At 34.8% G+C, this 21,301-nt stretch overlaps 1 protein-coding gene across 1 annotated transcript in view; it reads left to right on the forward strand.

The window, feature by feature from the left end:
* The first annotated feature begins 6,584 nt into the window (after nucleotides 1-6,584).
* The window catches only part of LOC131077813 (uncharacterized), a 75,012-nt gene continuing 60,295 nt past the window's right edge, over nucleotides 6,585-21,301 (forward strand). The window contains exons 1-3 of the mRNA XM_058015378.2: nucleotides 6,585-7,450; nucleotides 18,815-19,030; nucleotides 19,196-20,326. Coding sequence (XP_057871361.2) covers nucleotides 7,211-7,450; nucleotides 18,815-19,030; nucleotides 19,196-20,326 — 1,587 coding nt within the window. The 5' untranslated portion in view covers nucleotides 6,585-7,210. The remainder of the gene's footprint in view (nucleotides 7,451-18,814; nucleotides 19,031-19,195; nucleotides 20,327-21,301) is intronic.

Below are 21,301 nucleotides of genomic sequence, written 5' to 3' on the forward strand. Positions count from 1 at the left end.
AAAAATGGAGAAAAGGTCTTTATTAATTTCCTTATTACTCTTTTCATATATGTCAATCTCTCCATGTTTAACAAGGTTGTCCTTATTTTCACTTTCATAGGCCAACACCTTATCATGATTAATTACATCTTCCTACTACTCCATCTCTTCTATTTATATTGGTATAATTTTCTTATCTTTATCAACAAAATATGAAAGTGCATCAAACAAGATTATCAACATTTCCTTTTCATCACCTTCTTCTTTTTTAATATTTTGTTGTCCCAACTTATTAAGCTCGTTTTCCTTTTGTAGAAAGTTTATTCTTTTAATTTTCATATCATACATAGGTTCATAAATATATATTTCTTTTCTTTTAGCCCAAACACCTCTTTCTTTTTGTCACTAGACTAACTATTTTGCCAAATAATTGGCCAACCTTCAAAAATAAAAAAATAGTGTTAGGACAAGAAAATTGAGTTGGTAAAGGAATCTAAAAGGTTTGTTGAGTCTCTAGAAGAGGAACAAGTTCTTGAGGGGGTTATTATTGAAGAAAAATATTTGATTTTGCATATGAATGGTTCTTGCAATGGAAGAGTACCTTTAAAACTTGGAATTTTGAAATAAAGTTTGGAGGATATTGCTATTGTTTCTTGCTTTATTCATTCTTCCTTTGTTGAAAATTTCTTAAGAATACATTCCTCTTTATACCTTCTTTGTGTCTCCATCCCTTTCTAGTGAAGGTAAGCTTGATAACCCACCCCCCTACCACAAGTTACTATTGCTATCTTTTAAGAGCACTTTGTTATCTTCAAATATCTAACACCATATCCTTTGAGATTTTTTTGTATCTTGGGGATGAAAAGAAGAATACACATGTTAATTTGGCATAAAACTATCTTATTAAGGATGATTTTAATCATATCCAAGCTACCAATATTGTTGAACAAGGGTGGGGGGTGGTAAACATTAGGAAAATATTAGTAACTTGTTACAACTATATTATTTGTGATAGCATTTTTAGTGTGATATGGTTGATTGAGAGGCATACAAAATATATTTTCACATAATAGAGGGGAACACGACATATCTCCATAAAATTTTGACATGCTAAATTATTCATGTATATTGGGAATTCACTCAAATGCTTTTTAAATTAGAGTAATAAGATTTCTCATCTCGAGCTAAACATAAAAACATCGTGTTATTTAAACTAGTAGATTTGAAGTTGGAATTGCCATGGTGTTGAAGAAATATGTCTTATATGACAACAATTGAATAAAACACCACAATTATTAAATGAATGATGTTGGGATCATCAATAACATCTCATCACGTGTGCCAAAAATTGTTGTCACATTGGAATGCACCCTATGGAGGATTGGTGAAACTAATTATCTTTCTAGCTGACATAATGGAGACATTCCTAGAGTTTAGTTGACTTGTAAGTTGAAGTGAATATCTAGAGAGGTTGGTTCCCCTATTATACCACCTTAAATTAAACTACGCTATTGTTGTTGCAAGGAAAAGGGATAGAGACTAGATCTAAAACTTAACCTAAAAAATAGAAATGAGGTAGTACAACAAAATCTTCAATGAAGTGCACTTTGTTTCACATACACAATATGGTTAAATAGAAGAATCTAATATGCATAGATCAAGTTTTGACATGTTTGCATAAGTACTTGATAGAGAGGTTTTGAATTTATGATATTGTTCAAGATGAATAACATTCACAGTTGAAATTTTAAACATGGAATTACAAACATAATACAAACTATGACTCGCAAAATGAAATACTACTATATAAAAGCCAAAATAAAAGACATAAATCAAGGAGAATTATTTTATCACGAGATAGTACCAATTATTTTATGAAAAAATGCACAATCTACAACTTTGAGTAGGCAACAATGGCTTCTTTTATTGATCAAAATTTATGGTTCGACAAAAATACAAATTTGTTACAAAAATATTTTGTTCTTTGAAGAAATTAGTTAAAAATTACTTTATCTTAAGCTAGAATAATAAGTTGTCTTAGCAACTATTCTTCTAGAAGGAAAAACCTTCATTCTACCTTTATTATGTGTACATGCAAGACTAACCCCCAAAAAACCTAAGAATAAGAATATGCACCTTTATATAATTGAAGCTCACCTTAATTATTATCGACCCATTTGACACATGGAAAATTCAATCTCCCTATTTTTATCACTTAAACTAATTATACGGGTGTCTTAACAATTCAATTTGACTTTTATTCTCCATGACTTCCCTTTAATACCTGAAATCCCCCACTAGCACGTGTATGAGACATGCTTTAATTGAGTGTGAACTGAAAAGGACTCTTTTTGGTGTTGGATCGGGTCCTTGAATGCTCAAAATATTCCTAAAATCACTTGAGATGAACCATTTCTTCAAATTCATGTCATGATTGTAAGATCTTCTCCGTTGGATCTCATTTCCTTCTCTTCTTTCCTCTTACCATCTTGCTCTTCATGTGTTGGGAACCCATGAAATCTGATTGCTGCTTCTTTTCTATTTATCTCACCGGAGGTTCTTAAGGTTCATGAAATTTTTGAAAAATCCGATGTCTTGATTTTATTTGTCCTTCTTTTCTTGATCAACCTTTTGAGTTCTTCTCTACTCTTGGAAATTTCCAACATATCAGGGATTCTTTGGAACTTGGAGCCTTATTGGAGCCCAGAGGTACTCGAGGTTCATGGACCCTTCGATAGTTTCAACATCTTCTTTACTTTGTTTTTGCATTGATGTTACCTTTTAATCTCCCCTTATCGGGTTCTTCTCTCTCTTTTTTTTAATGTTTTTTCTTTCTTTCCTTTTTTTTTATCCCTTTATTAACACTTTTTCCTTATCTATTCTTTTCTTTAATGTGTTGATGGTCGAGGGTTCCTGAAGAACTAGAAACCTTGTCGAAGGTCCCTAAGGTTCTTGGAACCTTCAAACACTGATGGATTATTTTCGTTCTTTGCTCTCTATCAACCCTTTAAAATTTCCTTTGGTCTTGGAGGTTTCATATCAACTTGGAACCTCCAATTTTTCTCCTTTTTATTAGCCCTTTGAACTTTTCTTTGCTCAAAACTCTTTAACCTATTGGAGGTAGGGGATTCTTTAAGAACCAAGAAGCTAGTCAAAGGTTCCTAGAATCTTTGATAGCTTTGACACCTTCCTTTTTCTCTTTAAATCATTGCATTTTTAATACTCAAGGAGGTGATGCAAGACATTAATAGCACGATTCTCTCTCGTGTGGCTTACCAACCTTGTTTACATGCCCTAATCATAGATCTATGTAAGGGCATTCAAATTTCATTGAAAAGGATTACATATTTTGCATTTTTATGAGAGAAGAGTTCATCCCAGTTGAGTTACTTTATGCACAAATAGCCTGTATGACTACAACTCATATTTTTGAGTAAACTAGAAAATTGTCATGATAATGTATATATTTTTCAAATAGTCAATATAAGACAACTTTCTTTTTATTTTGCAATATGCTTTGCTAGTTTTTTAGAAAATTAAGGGATTCAAAAAACCCCAAACACATATTTATTATATTTTTGTATCACAATTTTATTATTTACATCTAAGAGGTACAACAAAATATTTTATTGCAAGCACGTGCATGCTATAATAAATCATTTCAAACTAGTAGATAAAACTGTTAAACATTTTATGGATTGTCTGTAAAATATCTTATGTATTATTAAGTAGAGATTACAATATCAAGTTAGATGCTATTTGAAGGTTTAAGTTCTTAAGACAAAGCCATACTAATCAAACTCATCTAAAAATTAGTTTTTATAATGTCATTAAAGTTTGATTATGTTAGACAGTATGTTAGATAAATATGCATCATTTTGAAAGATGAAGACTACCATCCATCTAATTGTATCAAGAAAAATATTTTAATTTTTCTTCAATTTTTAACTTATTTTCCTTTTTATTTTGTATAATCCATTGTTATATTTTTTCACTAAATCTACTATGATCTTGGGGACTATTAAAATATCTATTGGGGCATTACTTATTGTAATTCAAGAGGTTAATGATGTTATAATTTATTGGCATCCAATACATCTAAAGGATTTGAGACCAAATATTTAGTTTTAGTTGCATGAATAAAAATAGCAATTGCACCTTGGTGTGCAATAGGTACGCCGAAGAGGTGTGGAAGGTTAGTTATTGATTTTTTTTGTGTTATTTTTTGCATACATTTGTGTAGTGTATGAGATTGAAATTGGAAGGACATTTAGAAAATGATGTTGTTTGCTTAGAAAAGGTCTCAATGGATAAGTGATAGCTTCAAATTAACTATGCAACCACTTAGAGTGATCCAAACACAAATACAATAAAGCCTCTAAATCAAGAAGATAATTAGGTTTCATAAGCAATGTAACCTCATGTTATGTTTGCAATAGGAAGAGAGAGAGAGAGAGAGAGAGAGAGAGAGAGAGAGAGAGAGAGAGAGAGAGAGAGAGAGAGAGAGAGAGAGAGAGAGAGAGAGAGAGAGAGAGAGAGAGAGAGAGAGAGAGAGAGAGAGAGAGAGAGAGAGAGAGAGAGAGAGAGAGGCTAGGGAGTGAGTGAGAGATGGAGGGGGAGTGTGTGTGTGTGAAAGAGATAGGTAAAAAGGGAGATAGAGAAGAGGAGAAAGGAAGAGAGAAATGGGGGAGAAGAGGGGGAGATAACTCAATAAACAGGGAGGGGGAGATAGAAGGACAAGGAGAGATACATATAGATGGTAATATAAGAAAGAGAGATATATAAAGTGATGGGGAGATAGATGTAGAGAAATATATGGATAGAAAGAGGTAGGTAGAGAATTAGGGGGAGATCAAGAGATAAAGAAATAGAGATATAGAGTAGGAGTAAATAATAGAGAGAGAGGAAGAGATATAGAGAGCCCAAAGAGAGGGAGTGTTATAGATAGAGGGATATATAAATAGATAGAAAGAAATAGGAGGAGAGATAGAAAGGGATAGGGAGAGAGATAGAGAGTAATAGGGAGATATGTATGTTGAAGAGATTTGGAAGGTCAATTAGAAAAAAAAATTATATTTTTTTGCGTACATTTGTGTCATATGCGAGCTCAATTGGTAGGCCATTTATCAAATGGTGTTGTTTGTGCAACAAAGATCTTAATGAAGAAGTGATAGCTTCAAATAAATTGTACACCAGGAAGGAAGATAGAGGGGATAGGGAGGGAGTGAGGGGGGTGTAATGTGGAGAGAATGAGAGAGGGGTGACACATAGAGGGAGGGAGAAATTGAGATAGGTAGAGGATGGAGAGGGAAAATAGGGGAGATAGGGAGATGAGGGAGAGAGAAGGGGCAAGAAGGGAGATATATAAACCAAACTTGAGATGTATATATATATACACACACAAACACACCAACAAAAAAAATAGAGTGAGACATAAAGAACAAAGAGAGAGGAAAAAGAGAGGGATATATAGAGAGGGGAGAGGGAGATGAAGAGAGACGCCCACTAATTGGTAAGTTGGAATTTTTATTAGAGAGGGTTAAGGGAGGAAGCCACTTGCAAGCTGCATAGGACTTGCCATTTTTCATTAAATATTTAATATGTTATTAAATGTTTGTTGAATTGAATCCCTTATGAACGACCCAATATATTTGCTTTCTCACTTTTCTTGTTTACACTTTTTAACACCTTTGGGAGTCTCAAATTAGATTATGTCATTACTTTCGATATACTCACATTAGCTTTTCTCTAGTTTGACATACAACCTTATGGCTATATAGATACTATTTTGATTATATGTTCTTGGATGCTGATACATTTTGAGGTTAAGTTCTCCTAAGGCCCATGCAACCTCACACCCTTTTAATGAAATTTGTGTGTTGATAATCACATTTTAAAATAAAGAAGCAATATATTATTTCATTTGTTTAGTTATATCTATACATTATTTACAAATTCTAAAAAATAATATTAAACTAATCCAATAATTATTATGCAATATTAAATAAATTTTAAATAATATTTATATAATGTATACATTATTATTTAACAAAATTTGTATAATATTTATTATTAATAATTTAATATAATATAAATATATAATAAATACTATTTTTTACAATTATAAAATAATATTAAATATTTTATAAATTACAAATATTATTAAATAGAGTTCAAATAATATTATGATTGTTAAATAATTTAAATATAATATTATAATTAAAAATTATTAATACATACATTATGTGTGAATCCCTAATTTCTTATTTTTAGGTATTATTTGTTTAATATCTTTCTTACCTTCGTATAATATTTTTTAAAGGATTATAATCTTTTACATAGATCATTTTCCAAAATATTTAGAGAGCCCAGATGTATTAATTTTCCTGAACACGAGTATGTATACTACTTATTTTTGGAAGGATGTGCAATGGGCAAACATGGAAAGGTCACCGTTTTTAACAAACTATAATTGTTATTTTTATTGGTGAATTTTTGAAAGCAGTGTGAATGGATCATGAAATAATTAAAGAAGGTGGCCCCAAGTTAACAGCGCTATTGGAGTAGAACGATAAAAACCCCAAGCGCAAAAACAGTTTTCTATTGGTGAATAGAAAAACATATACCTAGGCCTAAAGAAAACCAATGAACAGAGGACGAGATCCGTAGTCTTACCAGTTGACGTGGCATTGCTTATTGCACTTCAAGAAATCGGGGGTAGTGAAGATCTCATTCGATTGGGGTTATCCAACTCGACCTGCTCCAAGATTGTCTTTCGATTCCAGCTATATAGACAGGGGCACTGGAGGCCTATCTATAGTTGATTCGTAGTTGTGCTGGCTATTACGGCGATTAGACTGCAGTGACGTCACCAATATTTTGTAAATGAAAACAGTGAAAATTTAACCGTCAGGATTGTTTACATCGTCTTGCAACCCGTCTCCAGCATTCTGTGCGGATTCCTAAAGTTAGCCGGTGCGTTTCATATAACGAAACGCCTTCGGCGTAAAAATTGGTTTAAGGTTTATTCAAGGATTTTAGGTATCCAATGTAGAAGTTTTTGACGCTGAGAAGGAAATATTTCTCAAGCCTGCACGGATTTTTGACCAAAGGTTTAGTTGCAGGAGTCAAAAATGGTTAAAGGGTTTTAGGTGTCCAAGATAAAAGTTTTCGAAGGAATATTTCTCAAGCCTGCACGGTTTGTCTTGAAGCAACTGTACCAGTAGGAAAAATGGTTAAAGCTTATTTGAGATACGAGGCAGCAAGCGTTTTTGGGGTTGTGACGTCTCACGAATCTAACATCACCTTTGATAATAGCGGAAAACTAATATTATGCGGTGCATTGGAGCAGCTGATTATATGGAATGTCAAGAAGGGTGAATGCGCAAATAAGCTTATGCAGACTTCTGCAAACACCGGGGCACAACCTGCTGTTACTTCTATTGTCTGCATGCCTTCTTCCAACTCTACGGTATTCGCTTTTTCCTTGCATCTATATATATTTTTAAGGGTTTTTAGCTGGTTTGTCTGATTTAAGAATGAAAGGTTGAGTCACTCGTTCCCAACGAGGCCGAAGTGAACTTAGCTATTATGAACCGACAATTTTTTCAAGTGTTTTAAAACATTCTTAATCCTTAATTATTAATGAAGAGTAGAGATCACAATGAAAGAGGTCACATCAAGTCACTACCGGCATGTTCATTCATGAAGGTTGCAAATCGCTTCCATGCATAGGTCACTCCTATGATGGGCATGATCGATCTCATACTACATAATTTTGACCCATACAAAAATCATAGATGTTTATGATTTCAAGGATATTTCTAGATAGAGAGCACATGTTTCCAATACTGTGACAAGTGGAATTCAACATTGCATCAGAAATTAATCTATATTGTTGTTTCTCAAGGCTAAGTACTCTATTGACTTGCATTTGGTTTCTTAAAATAAAATCATTTTATATGATTTTACCATTTCCAAGTATCACTTAATTTTTGTAACTTGTACCCCAATATTATTTAAAACAGTAGAGAAATTAACAAAATCAAGCTGTTATAGAGGAAGGCCGTTAAATTATCTTTTCAAGATTATGTAGACTTTTTGATAGGTTACAAAATGTTTTATTGAATAACTTCATCTGGTATTTTCTGATAGCTTAATTTTCTAATAATTTTTTACTATTCTAGTAACAATGATTCATCCTTCATGAACCCTTCACTGTTCTTGTCTTTAACAAACTTTGAATCTTCAGTAAAAGCAAATGACTAGTCAATGTAGTTTGGCTTTGCTGCACTTTTAATGGTCTTATTGATTTCCCTTTACACCACCAGACCAGAAACCAGAAACATGTCCTGCTGTCGCCTGCTTTCTCTGTGCCTGAAACTTGGGGGAGCATAGATCAAAACCCATCGTGACATTCTGGGAATCTCAGAAAACAAACAAGGGAAACTGTGGTCTTGGCTGTAAGGTTTTAATGGGATCTTATGTACTAGATTGTTTAAAACCCATCAAATTTGTATCTGGATGGTTTATGAATACAGGTAAGGTTGAATCTTCCTTTGCCAGTGTCAAATTGGTTCAACCAAAATTTTGTTCCTAATGTGTTCATCATGTTCATACAGTAGTTTCTTGTTTTGATCTACATTCCTGTTCTTCCTATAGTTTTAATGCTTATGATTCTTGAAATGTTCCCCTATCACTTTGAGTGTTACACTTATCTTTACTTGAATAAATTTTGCTACTATTCGTTGTTAGGGCATTAGCGAACCGATATTCATTGATATATTTTAAAACCTTCATTATTCTTATTTTTGGGTGCTTTTGCATTCCTTCCTCTATTGGATGAGTATTCATTGTTTTCATTATTTTGTCTTATTTTATGTCTTTCTTGGCTCTTTGTTCTTCAAAGTTGATTATGGGTGTAGCCTCCTCCTTATTGGCTATCAATCTTCAATGTGTGAAATTTTGTAGTGAGGTGCATGCGGCAAGGAATTATTTTAATGATTGTTGGTGGCTTCTTCTATAATGTTTGTTGTAGGTGTCTTTGCTATGTTATTTGGTGGTGCTTTGAGTTTGGTGGGTACTTGGGTTCTATAGTGAGTGGTGTGTGTGGGTGCTCTTAAGAAGGTAGTTGTAATGGCTCCAAAGCTAAGGTAGGTACACCTTGAACCCATAGAGAAAAAGCACTCAACTATTTTTGCTTGCTCTTCTATAGCAGCTCTAGGGTTTGGGAACAATATATTGGGAAAAGAGGGGATGGGATTGTTTGATTCATCGAGGTCAAACATCATCTATTTGGAGGGATTTTGTGGAGAATTTGGCTTCTTCCATCCCTTCAATTGAGCATAGAAGGTGGAACTCTTCCTTCCAAATCATCTCAATAGTTTGTTTTGGTTGTTGCTTGGTTCCTTGGTGTGCAATATGGAAGGATAGGGTGCTGGAAATGGGATTTTGCTATAGTCTTCTCTGACATTGATGGATGATTTGCTATTTTGGATAGTGCAAATAGATATTAGTGTGCTAAAGGTGTTCTATGTAAATGTGGGTAAAGTGTTGGTAGGTCTTAGGGTGAGATTGATAACAAAAGTCACGAGGTATCAAGTGATACATAGTGCTTGTTTGTGTGGTGATTCAATTCATAGTGCAAGTTGATGGGCCGAGGTGTTGAGAGTGATATGTTTTCCTTCCCTAAATCTTGTATTAGAATGTGTCAAGATTGGGTTTGCTAGTGAGCAGGGAAGGGCATAGGGTTTAGACATCATAAAGTAGGGTGTTTGTGATGAGCTTTTGTTGGTTTTTTGGCTTTTTATGGGTGTTGAGTAGCAGTTGCAATGATGCTTAGTGGTTTTCATAGTCATGGAGCTTTTGGTTTAGTGAACTTTTGTTTGTTATTTTGGTTTATTTTTCTTTTTGAGCATTATGGTTTTCTAAGCTATGCTTATGTACTGTTTTTACACTATTTTTGGTTGGGTTTCTTATAGACCCCCAACTACTTTATCTACAAAAAATATTAATATACAATTATCTGAACATATATCTATATATTATTAATATACATTAAATTGATGTGTAATAAATGTTAAATTTATGTCTATATACTAAAACCGTTTCTGAGTCATTTCTTGTGTGCAGCCTTATCTAGCCCCATTTTCCATCATGTTTCTTGCTTCTCATTTATGTTAATTAAGCATAGAACTGCTCCTATTGGACCCACATAATTGAATCTGAAATAGATCCTATGTGCATATCTCGTGGGATCTATTTCAGATTCAATTATGTGGGTCCAATAGGAGCAGTTCTGAAATAGATCCCACGAGATATGCTTAGGAAAAGTCCTAATGGACCCCACTGACTGTACAATCCTAAATATAGTAATAATTGTATAAAAGTTTTGTAGCAGCTCATTTTTTGTATCCAATAAAATGGAGTGTACCTATTGTTTTATGATTGTCTGGATTTTGAGCTGTTCAGGCACAGGGCTCCAATGCTAGCTTATGCTCACTAGGATGCTCAACTTCAATTCCTGGCCATTTAGAAATTCTCCTGCATGTTCTCTTGATAGCAACTAGAGTCCAGGTTATCATATTGACCTAGGGAATACATTGAATTGCTGACAGAATCAACATGGCCCTTCAAACAGGAAAAATTCAATAGACTTGCATTTGTGCACCCTAGAACAGGGTCTGCTTATTGAATTTCATTCATGCCTGCCACCTTATTGTAGCTCAGTTTATCTGTAATCTGCATGGGCCTCTTTGATTTTCATAAAGAATCCTGCCACAACTCCTCAACCTCCGAGCTGTGGGGTAGGTGTGGACACACTGTTCTGATAATATGATTCAGATTTGAGAATTGAGTCATCAGCAAAGTGATTATTGTTGGTTTCAATAAAAGTTTTGATGCTAGACAGTTGTCTGCATTGACTAACATGCTGGAGCCAATAATCATAAATACTACGGGAGAGCTCCTCATTTGATGAAGGGGGTGGTGTTGATTTTAAGGTAGTGCTCATTAACCACAGGCAAACATCAGATCTGTTGCCTTCCCAACCATAGACGATAAGCTCTTATCGGCACCCTCGAGCACGCTACATAAATTTCTCACCATCAATTGATCTGCTTGTACATGAATTCGATCTGCCTGATTATGATCGAACTTGTTGTCTTATCTCTGTTCCAAAGAGGGAAGACCACGTCCATATATATCCGTCGAAAGGAGATATCCAAGAGTCGGCTCTCATCAAGGAGGCACGACCTTCGTGAATCATCACATGCCTTCAAATGAGGGGTGGCAGACTTTAACCAAAAGTCGGCCCCTTTGAAACAAATCCGATAAGTCAAACTCAATAATGTATGTTTAATCATTAAACCTGATAATGCATATGTGACTTAATAAAGATATTAAAGGATTAATATAAGTTATAGATTCATCAAATGTGTAAGGCCAATAGGCCATTCACACATTTGATCTTGCTGAGTTGGCCTGTAGGATTTCTACCGACGCTATATCATCAACACTCCCTCTTAGCTAGGGAGGAATCCTTCTTAATCTCTACAAGTCACATCACCTCATTGTGATGACTAACATAATGACTACACTCATGTGAATGAAAGAAGCTTATCACCTCATTGTGATAGCATATTACCTAATCGTGATGTTTGACCACAATGGCTACTCTTAGAGGGTGAATACACCCAAATACTAAGTCATAGATCCTCTCACATGACATCCACCATACCTACTCTCAGAGGGTGGATCCACCATACCCTACTTTCAGAGGGTGGAACAAGGGCTAGAACCTCAAACTTGTCTCACAGAGAAGAATGCACAACAAGGGCTGATACCTCAAACTTCTCTCACAAAGAAGAATGCAGAACAAGGGCTGAAACCTCAAACTTCTCTCTCAGAGAAGAATGCACAACAAGGGCTGATACCTCAAACTTCTCTCACAGAGAAGAATACATAACAAGGGCTGAAACTTTAAACTTCTCTCACAGAGAAGAATGCACAACAAGGGTTGATACCTCAAACTTCTCTCACAGAGAAGAATGCATAACAAGGGCTGATACCTCAAACTTCTCTCACAAAGAAGAATGCATAAAAAGGGCTGAAACCTCAAACTTCTCTCATAGAGAAGAATGCATCTCCACCATGCCTACTCGCAGAGGGTGGATCAAGGGCTTTCACCAAAAACTTGTTCCATCACAAAGAAAAATGCATTAACCAAATCTTCATGATGACGTGGCTCCCTCTGAAGTTGAAATGTCAGGCTCCCTTTGAAGCTGAAATGTTAGGCTCCCTTTAAAGCTAAAAAACAAGCTCCCTCTGAAGCAAATATCAACCTTTTGACCTCTTTGTCCAAGGTTGCTTCTGACGATATGTCAGACTCCCTTTGAATGCTAATTCTTCCTTTGTGAAGAAATGCAAGCAATCTTCCTTCCTTGAATAGGGATTTGTCAGTGTCTGAACCTTGGGTAGAGTGACTGCCAATGAAAAGCATAATTCTGGCAGCAGTGCCAAGCACACAAGCCCCAACCAGCCTTGCGGCCACGCTAAGAGCAGTGCCAGTGCAACGTGCAGCTCTTGCAACCATCTGCGCCACCCATAGATCCTTCTGCAACTCTTCCAAAACCAAATTCAAAGTGAATTTACACTGGGAAGCTGGCAACAAGAATCGGGCGATGCTCTTAGCAGAGAGGCCATCCTTGACGTTGACTACATTGTTAGCAGATTTGCAGATAGCGTCAAGCGTTCTATCAATTTGCTGCCGCAAATTAGGATTGGGAGCAATACTAGACATACTGAGCCAATAATGCCCGACCATGCGACCCTCGTCCGGATTGGCAATCGAACCAGCCTCAAGCTCTTCCAAGGCCTTAAAAGCGCTTTGAAACTTCGGCTCCATCGCCTCCACGAATTCATTCGTAAACCCCATTCGGCTGACATCGACATACAATCCGAGCTCCTTGTGCTGATAAAGCCAATCCAAGTACCGATTCCACAGGGTTGCGGGCTCCGTCTCTAGCCCTTTCGTCTTCTACAAAAAATTTGTATCGAGCACATAAACCTCTCCGGCCACAACAGCCCGAGTTCGAGTCACAAGTCGACATCTTTCAACGCTGACAATGCCGAGCTTTGAAATCTTAGGCGAAATCCTGTGACTGGGCAGTAGACAACTTTTTGCACAAGTTGTTGTCTGCATTTTCCCACGGAATTTCAGGCGCAAAGGATTTTGGGCCATCATACTTGTTCTCAAGGCCTGGGGAGACTCGATCCCTTGATTGCCACCTAATTTGTTTAGACGCCTGACCGACGCCACTGTGAAGGGCGGAGGTTAGTGAGTGTAATCGCTGCATCATCTTCCGTAGTCACCTTTCGATTTGGAAGAGATCTTAAATCTGCAATTGTTTATGATGGAATTTCCCTTGAGAGCACAAGATCTACCTTCAAGCGGTTAAGCTCTATAGAAGGAACCCACTCTGATACCATGTTGATTTTAAGCTCTATAGAAGCTAACCACAGGCAAACATTAGATCTGTCGCCTTCCCAACCATAGACGATAAGCTCTTGTCGTCACCCCTGAGCACGCTACATAAATTTCTCACCATCAATTGATCTGCTTGTACATGAATTCGATCTGCCTGATTATGATCGAACTTGTTGTCTTATCTCTGTTCCAAAGAGGGAAGACCACGTCCACATATATCCGTTGAAAGGAGATATCCAAGAGTCGGCTCTCATCAAGGAGGCACGACCTTCATGAAGCATTGCATGCCTTCAAACGAGGGGTGGCAGACTTTAACCAAAAGTCGGCCCCTTTGAAACAAATCCGATAAGTCAAACTCGATAATGTATGTTTAATCATTAAACCTGATAATACATATGTGACTTAATAAAGATATTAAAGGATTAATATAAGTTATAGATTCATCAAATGTGTAAGGCCAATAGGCCATTCACACATTTGATCTTGCTGAATCGGCCTGTAGGATTTCTACTGACGCTATATCATCAACAGGTGGTAGGCCAAGTATTAACATGGAACAAAATCCCACACATCGGAATGTGTGACAGTAATTTAATTGTTAAGAATTTACAGAGCATCATGACGATGATGAGAATGGCATAGGGGGATCCATAAATCAGACATGGGCAATATAGTAAGGTGAACAGTATTAGAATTATTAGCAAACTGAGTAAAAGAAATCCCTGAAACTATTTTGAGTAGGCTGATAACATGTTTTTAGATTTCCAAAACGTTTCTGATAAAAACAATTCATGGGAATTCCTGAAGAGTAGTTGAAAACTTTCTATAAATGTTTCTGGAAGACTCAGAAACATTACTGACAGTTTTGCAATTTCCAGCTTTTTAGCTCAGCTTTCTACAAGTTTCTAGAAGTTTCTACATTTTCCTGTAGTTTTTTCTTTTTGAATCTCTATTCCCTGCCAATTCTCTGTTTTCTAATACTGTCTACTCAAATTTCCGGCATCTCCTGACCTAGTTGTTCCTGACTCTGATACTAGAATTTCAGAAGTTTCAACTGATAAATACACTCACAGGATCAATTGAGGAGGAAGAAGAAGATTGACTAATAAACACAGCATATTCATGGCAATATCAAAGCCATCAATTTCCTTCAATTCTCACTTAATGAAATAATGTACAATAGGATTACATATAGAATGAGTTGGAGCAACCACTTAGGATGTGGTTAGTTACGCTAATCCAAACATACGATTCAGTAGGAAAATAAACCAAAACCAAAGTATGGAGCATATATCTAACATCAACGGCTTGTTCCCATTCCTTGGCAAAAGATAAATTGACAAGTTTGAGATACTTAAGGATATACAGATGACATAGGTCTGTCTTCCTTTCTAGTTTCATGGAACTCAGCAGGTATTTCAGAACAATTTCATTATAGGTATTTATGACATCGTGAAATTGATGTATGCATGTATGTATATGCAAAGAAGCAAAAATCTTCAAAAATTCCCAATCATACCCTATTCAAATCTGTCTCGTAAACGATCCCCCCCCCAAGAAAAATCCCACCTTTATAAAAGATCATTGGCTGCAATTTTCAGCAATTTCTTTTTCATTTAAATTGAATTTGAAACCTTAAATCGATGTCTCACCAATTTGTGAAACCCTTGAAATCTGCAACATGGTGAAATATTTTTAGGGCATAATTACAAACAGGAGCTTATCGGGACACACATAGAAGGCACAATTAGTTGCATATTTGCAAGGAGTTGGGAAGCTGTGCATTTGAGTCAAAGGCAGACAATCTTTTGTTTAACACTACTCCAAATACATTCTATAACTTTATGCCATATAAATAGTATTTACGCAAAATTCAACTAACGTATACAATAGATGGATAAATTTTTAAATAAATTTTTTAATGTGCACATCACAGGGATTTTTCAATTTAAATTAAGAAGGTAGAAAACGTTAAATCTATTTTACTTTGGTAGGGTCTCCATCCAAAGAGATAGTATTTTGTGTCTACTTTATCATGGTTTAATTTTATCTATATTCAAATGCTAGAATTTTTGTCAATACTGTCAATACACTTCACACATGGTTTACTTTTGTATCTACTTCTTATCTGTGTTAAATGTTAAATAAAATTTTCAATGTGCACATCACAATGATCTTGCAATTTAAATTAACAAGATAAAAAATGTTAAATTATTTTATTTTTGTGAGGCTTCCCTCCAAAGAGAGTATTTTACTATTATGACAAGTGAATGATCTATATTCTGATGTTATATTTTAGCTCATTGTGTCTACTCCATATTTAATGTCTAGTTTATCATGGTTTTATTTTGTGTCTACTTCTTATCTTGATTTTGCACTCAGGTAAATTGTTATTGTGAAGATTGGTTGGTTATATGGTCCTAACAACATTTGATGGTCTATCTTTTTTTAATAGTGCTAGCCTTGTAAATTAGTTCTCATGAAAGAAATAATCCAAGTTTTTGGCTAAATGGCTTGAATTTAATGCTAATTTAGGCTCTATATCATATCATTGCTTTGCTTGATGAATGTGGCAATGCTATAGTTTCTCTTTTGTACTTAGTCGCATTACTAGAAGTGAAGAGGTAATGTTATGTGTAGGTCATCTTTTGTCTTCATAACATTCTATTGTTCTCTGAAGTTGTAGTACAAATTCCCTTGGCTTCACAAAAACATCAATTGTTCTCTGAAGTTGTAGTACAAATTCCCTTGGCTTCACAAAAACATCAACCTGATGTTTATATGTAACCTCGTATTGCACCAAGATGTCCATTCTTTGTGACATTAAAATCTTGGTCATTGTGATTTTGTATGCGTATTTTGATATTATGCATATCTATTCTAAAATGTGTTGTGTCTATCTTCTACAAATTTCTACTTTATATGATTTAGTACTTTGATTTAATTTGAAGTTTTGGTTTAATAGAAAAGCTTTTGAATGTGACTTGGTTTTGTACCTTGAATCTTTGAAAATGCATAATTCATTCCCATTTGACTCAACCTGTAATGAGAAATGGTTTCTCTTTTATTGATTGATTATATTTTTATTTGGATGTCATATTCTTTTAAGTTTCTTGAAAATTTGGCAGTGATAAAATGTTATTTTATCTTTTATCCTACTTGATTGCAAACATGTTTATTGTAGTTGTTTTGAGGTCTTACTAAGTTTTCAAAGTTTGTTATGATAGTGCAGTCTCTATGATTAAAAATTCTTTTGATATTAATAATAATGTGGAATGGCAATGTTGTTAGTAACATTTTACTATCCACGCACATCATACAACAAGATTAGAGGTTTATTTGCATATCATTCAACTGTTTTATTGTTAACTTAGTATAAATTTATCAACTTCACACAGAACTTACCAAAGAATCATTCCGTAGCAAAGCTTACATGGAACACTGCATTCTACTATTTTAGACAATTCATGAACTAAACTCTCTATTTTATTTGCTCTCTATATCTCTATGTTATGGAAATGCCTTTAAATTTCAAAAAAAGTAGTTTTTGACTCTTTTTCAAATTTATTTTAATGATTTTTTTAAATCCAAATTTTTCCCATTTGCCGATTTTTTCCCCTATGCATATATAGGTATATGTATATGTGTGTGTGTGTGTGTAACATATAGATGAGTATATGTCTTGTGGCAGTCTGGAAAACCATATCGGATTTCTAGCATTTGTTTGACCTACTAGAATAAAGGAATAATTAATGAGCATGGCTTTCTGGGTCTTAACTTTGCAAGCTTTGAGAACTATTTATTAAATATGGCTATAAAGACATTAATGATGATGTTTCAACTTTCATGTTTACTTGATTCTGGCTGAGATATCCCATTCAGGTGATTATCAATATGATTCTGAGCTTTATAGCAGTGAGATGAGTAAGGTGTAATCTGTTCATTAAACTAGGAAACTCAAGAGCCCAAAAGGAAATATTAAATTTCTTCAGTTTGTTCACATGCCAACCGTATATTCCTTCACATCGTATATGTATATATAGATGCATATATTTATGTATATGTGTATGTGTATGTATATATATATATATATATATATATGTATGTATATACGTATATTGCATACACATATGTATACATAGTATGTCACTGCGTTCGCTGAATTTTTGGCTACTTATAAAAAATCTATGAAATTTGCATTAAATTCGTAAGGTAACAAGCAAACGCATTTTCTTTTGGTGGGTGACTAGTCCACAATTGCCATTGGGTGGTACGAGGGTTGCTGTTGAAGTCTTTGGAGGCCATAGGCCGATGCGATGTCTTGTTGTCGGTAGGATTTGCGGACAGCCGTGTTAGGAAAGGCTGCTTCCCAAATTTCTATATTCGATCTATAGGTATACACAATCCAAGCACAAAACCATGGATTTATTTGCGCAATGTAAAATTGGTGATATTTCTATGGATTGATATAAATGCCGTTGTGTTTTAATTTAATATATTATAATTTTTTTTAATTATTCTGTTTTAAATTTTTAATATCAACATTTAATATATTAAAAATTTAATATTTCAAATATTTAATTTAGATTTTTAATTATTAATATATAAAATTTAACAAATCTAAATTACATTAAACAAATATAATATTGTTTTTTCTAATAAATTTGTAGATATATTAATTATATTTTCTAAAAAATTAAATTTATATAAAGCAAATTTAATAATGATTTTTTGTTTTGAATATTTCTCTCATTATTCGAATTTTATTGCTGGAATTCAAATGCGGTGATTTAGCATATATATATCCAATAACATATCTAATGTATATTACATGTAAGTTTTTCTGTAGTATGGAAATTTAAAAAAATGAGTTTTATGAAGATATAGTTGGTTAAGAAGATCTGCTGGGAAGCTAAGAGGTGTAGACAGTCTCTAAGGAATCCATTTCAGAATCTAGATTTTTTTCAAAAAACATGAAAGTTCAGTTTCACTTTACCTTCTTTTTTCGTATAATTTGATCTTCAAAAAGCAAGTTTTGGTCAAACTGGTAAACATTTCCATGCATTAAGTTCATATGCAATACTTTAGAATAGAACTCATCTTAATAGAATTAAACCAGCAGGCCTTGACAGAATGTGTTCAAGATTGGTTTCAATTTTTATTTTTTAAATATATCAAGGGACAATTTGAAATGAAATTAATAGTTTGTTCAGTGTTATGGCGACAGTTGGAGAATACATTTAGATATATCCAGAGTTTTTTCTTGTATAATTGTTTATGTTTCATTCACGAAACTCATTGTAAAAGTTGGCTTGTTTAAATTCATTCAACTTCATGTTTTCTTTGTAGGTTGCCAGTGGATATGCTGATGGCAGTATAAGAATATGGGATGCAGTTAAAGGTACTTGTGAAACTACTTTGAATGGGCATAAAGGAGCCATTAGTGTGCTATGCTATAGCAAAACAGGTTACTTGCTTGCATCGGGAAGCAAAGACACAGACATTGTCATATGGGATGCAGTTGGTGAAGCAGGACTTTTTCGTCTTCGTGGTCATCGAGATCAGGTGTGAATTTTGCATAACAGAATTGGACTTTTAGGTTTGAATTCATAGTTTTCTTTTTTCGTCAGAGACTCTTGCATCCCTTCTAAGTTATTACCATTGTTTTGATCTTTTTGTTATTACTTTAGGCAGATTTTCATTGCCTTGTTTATTATGTTGCATTTGCAGGTGACAGATCTGGTTTTTCTAGAAGGTGACAAAAGGCTTGTAAGTTCTTCCAAGGACAATTTAATGCGGGTTTGGGATCTTGATACTCAATACTGCATGCAAATTATTTCTGGTCATCATAGTGAAATCTGGTCTATATGTGTGGATCCTGAGGAGCGCTTCCTTGTCACTGGCTCAGCTGATCATGAACTACGTGTTTATAATATCCATCAAGAAATGCATAAAGAACAGAGTATTGCCAATGAACCTAAGGATTCTAATCTAGAGAATGATGATAGTCACATTCTGAAACAAAGTAAGTGGGAAGTCTTGACTTATCTTGGAGGCATTAAGAGGCAAAATAAGGACAGGGTTGTAACAATAAGATTTAATAGTACTGGGTCACTTCTTGCCTGCCAGATAGCTGGGAAGGTGGTTGAAATATTCCGCGTTTTGAGTGAAAAAGAGGCATTGAAGAAAGTAAAACGAAAAAGTCGTAGAAAGCGTGAAAAGGCTCTGAAGAAAGCTGGTACAGAAGTAGTTAACAATGAAGGCAGTGATCCTGTGGAGAATGTAGAAAATGATTTTGGTGGCAAGTCTGCTTCTGATGTTTTCCAGTTTGTTCAAATTCTACGAGCAAAACATAAAATCCGTTCAATTTCTTTTTGTCCCATTCCACCAAAGAAAGGGATTAAAGCTACCATAGCAGTATCTCTTCACAACAATGCATTGGAAGTTTATGAGGTTGGTGAAGAGTCATCAGTACAAATACATGCCATTCATCTTCCAGGGCATGCATCTGACATAAGGAGTCTTACATTGAGCTCTGACAACTCGTTACTTATGTCAACTAGCCATAATTCAGTGAAAATTTGGAACCCAAGCACTTGTTCCTGCCTGCGTACAATGGAAGCAGGTTATGGACTTTGTAGCTCTTTTGTCCCTGGGAATCGGTATGCAGTTGTTGGTACAAAAGCTGGAACAGTGGAAATATTTGACATCGGAGCTGGTGAACGATCCAATGTTATAGAAGCTCACTCAGGATCTGTTTGGTCTCTTGTGCCAATGGTAGATGGGTCTGGGTTCATAACTGGAAGTGCAGATCATGATGTTAAATTTTGGGAATATCAACTTGTGCAAGAAAGTGATCAGGTATGCTTCTTATTTAGCATGCTTGTGAATCTGTTTTCTATGTTTAAATGAAAATGCAGAAAATTAACATGATTCAGTTACTAGAATAAAAAGCTGTTTAATTTCTTATTTTCGTTGAAATGATAGGTTTCAATCAGCTATAGCTGTATTTGCTGACATTCTTTGATGGTTAAAAAACTTAACTTTATTAAATTTTGACAAAAGCCAAATTATTGATGAATTGCTGCATCTAAATCTTTCATTGGCACATCAAAAGGGATATCATCCATGCATAAAAGCAGTAAAATTATGAATTGGAATATGAAATTAATCATAACATGATACCAATTTGGTGGTCAAGTTATGAATTATTAGTTTAAATATCACAGAAGAAAATCGCTACTCTTCAGATTAAAATGATTTCACGAGTGATGAATTTGTTAAATCTAGCCAAAAGGTCAGTTGTGGGAAGTCTGAAATTGATCTTGAGACAGACAATAAGATTTAAAATCTATGGAACTAGGTTTGCCAAGAATCCTGGCTAAACCCAGGGCGGTTTGGGCTTGATACCAATCCCTGCCTGTGATGCCAGTTCAGGTCTGACCTAGGTCTAGCTAGGCCTGTACTAATGGCCGGATATGTCTAGTATAGGGAGGGTCCTAAAGGTCAAAGCATTGGTCTTGGACAACCAATGATTGGTGAGCTTGTATGGAATATGTACTGAGTATCACTAAACCCATCATGAGTATGGTCAGGTTCATTGATATAGATCAGCCACCAGCTCTGTTTGGGTGAGATATATAATGGCATTAGCTTCATGACAAAAAACGGGGGTTTAATAGCAGCTAAGTAGCAAGAACCTACTATAATATTTTCCAACAGGTGCAAATATTATAGTTTAACAGTGGAATAAGATGACCAACTCGTTGCATATCTAGCATTTGCTTTGATCCCTAAGTATTATAGCATAAAGATACTTTTTGTGCCAAGCAGGGC

This window comes from Cryptomeria japonica, chromosome 10 (assembly GCF_030272615.1).
Source record: "Cryptomeria japonica chromosome 10, Sugi_1.0, whole genome shotgun sequence".
NCBI lineage: Eukaryota > Viridiplantae > Streptophyta > Pinopsida > Cupressales > Cupressaceae > Cryptomeria > Cryptomeria japonica.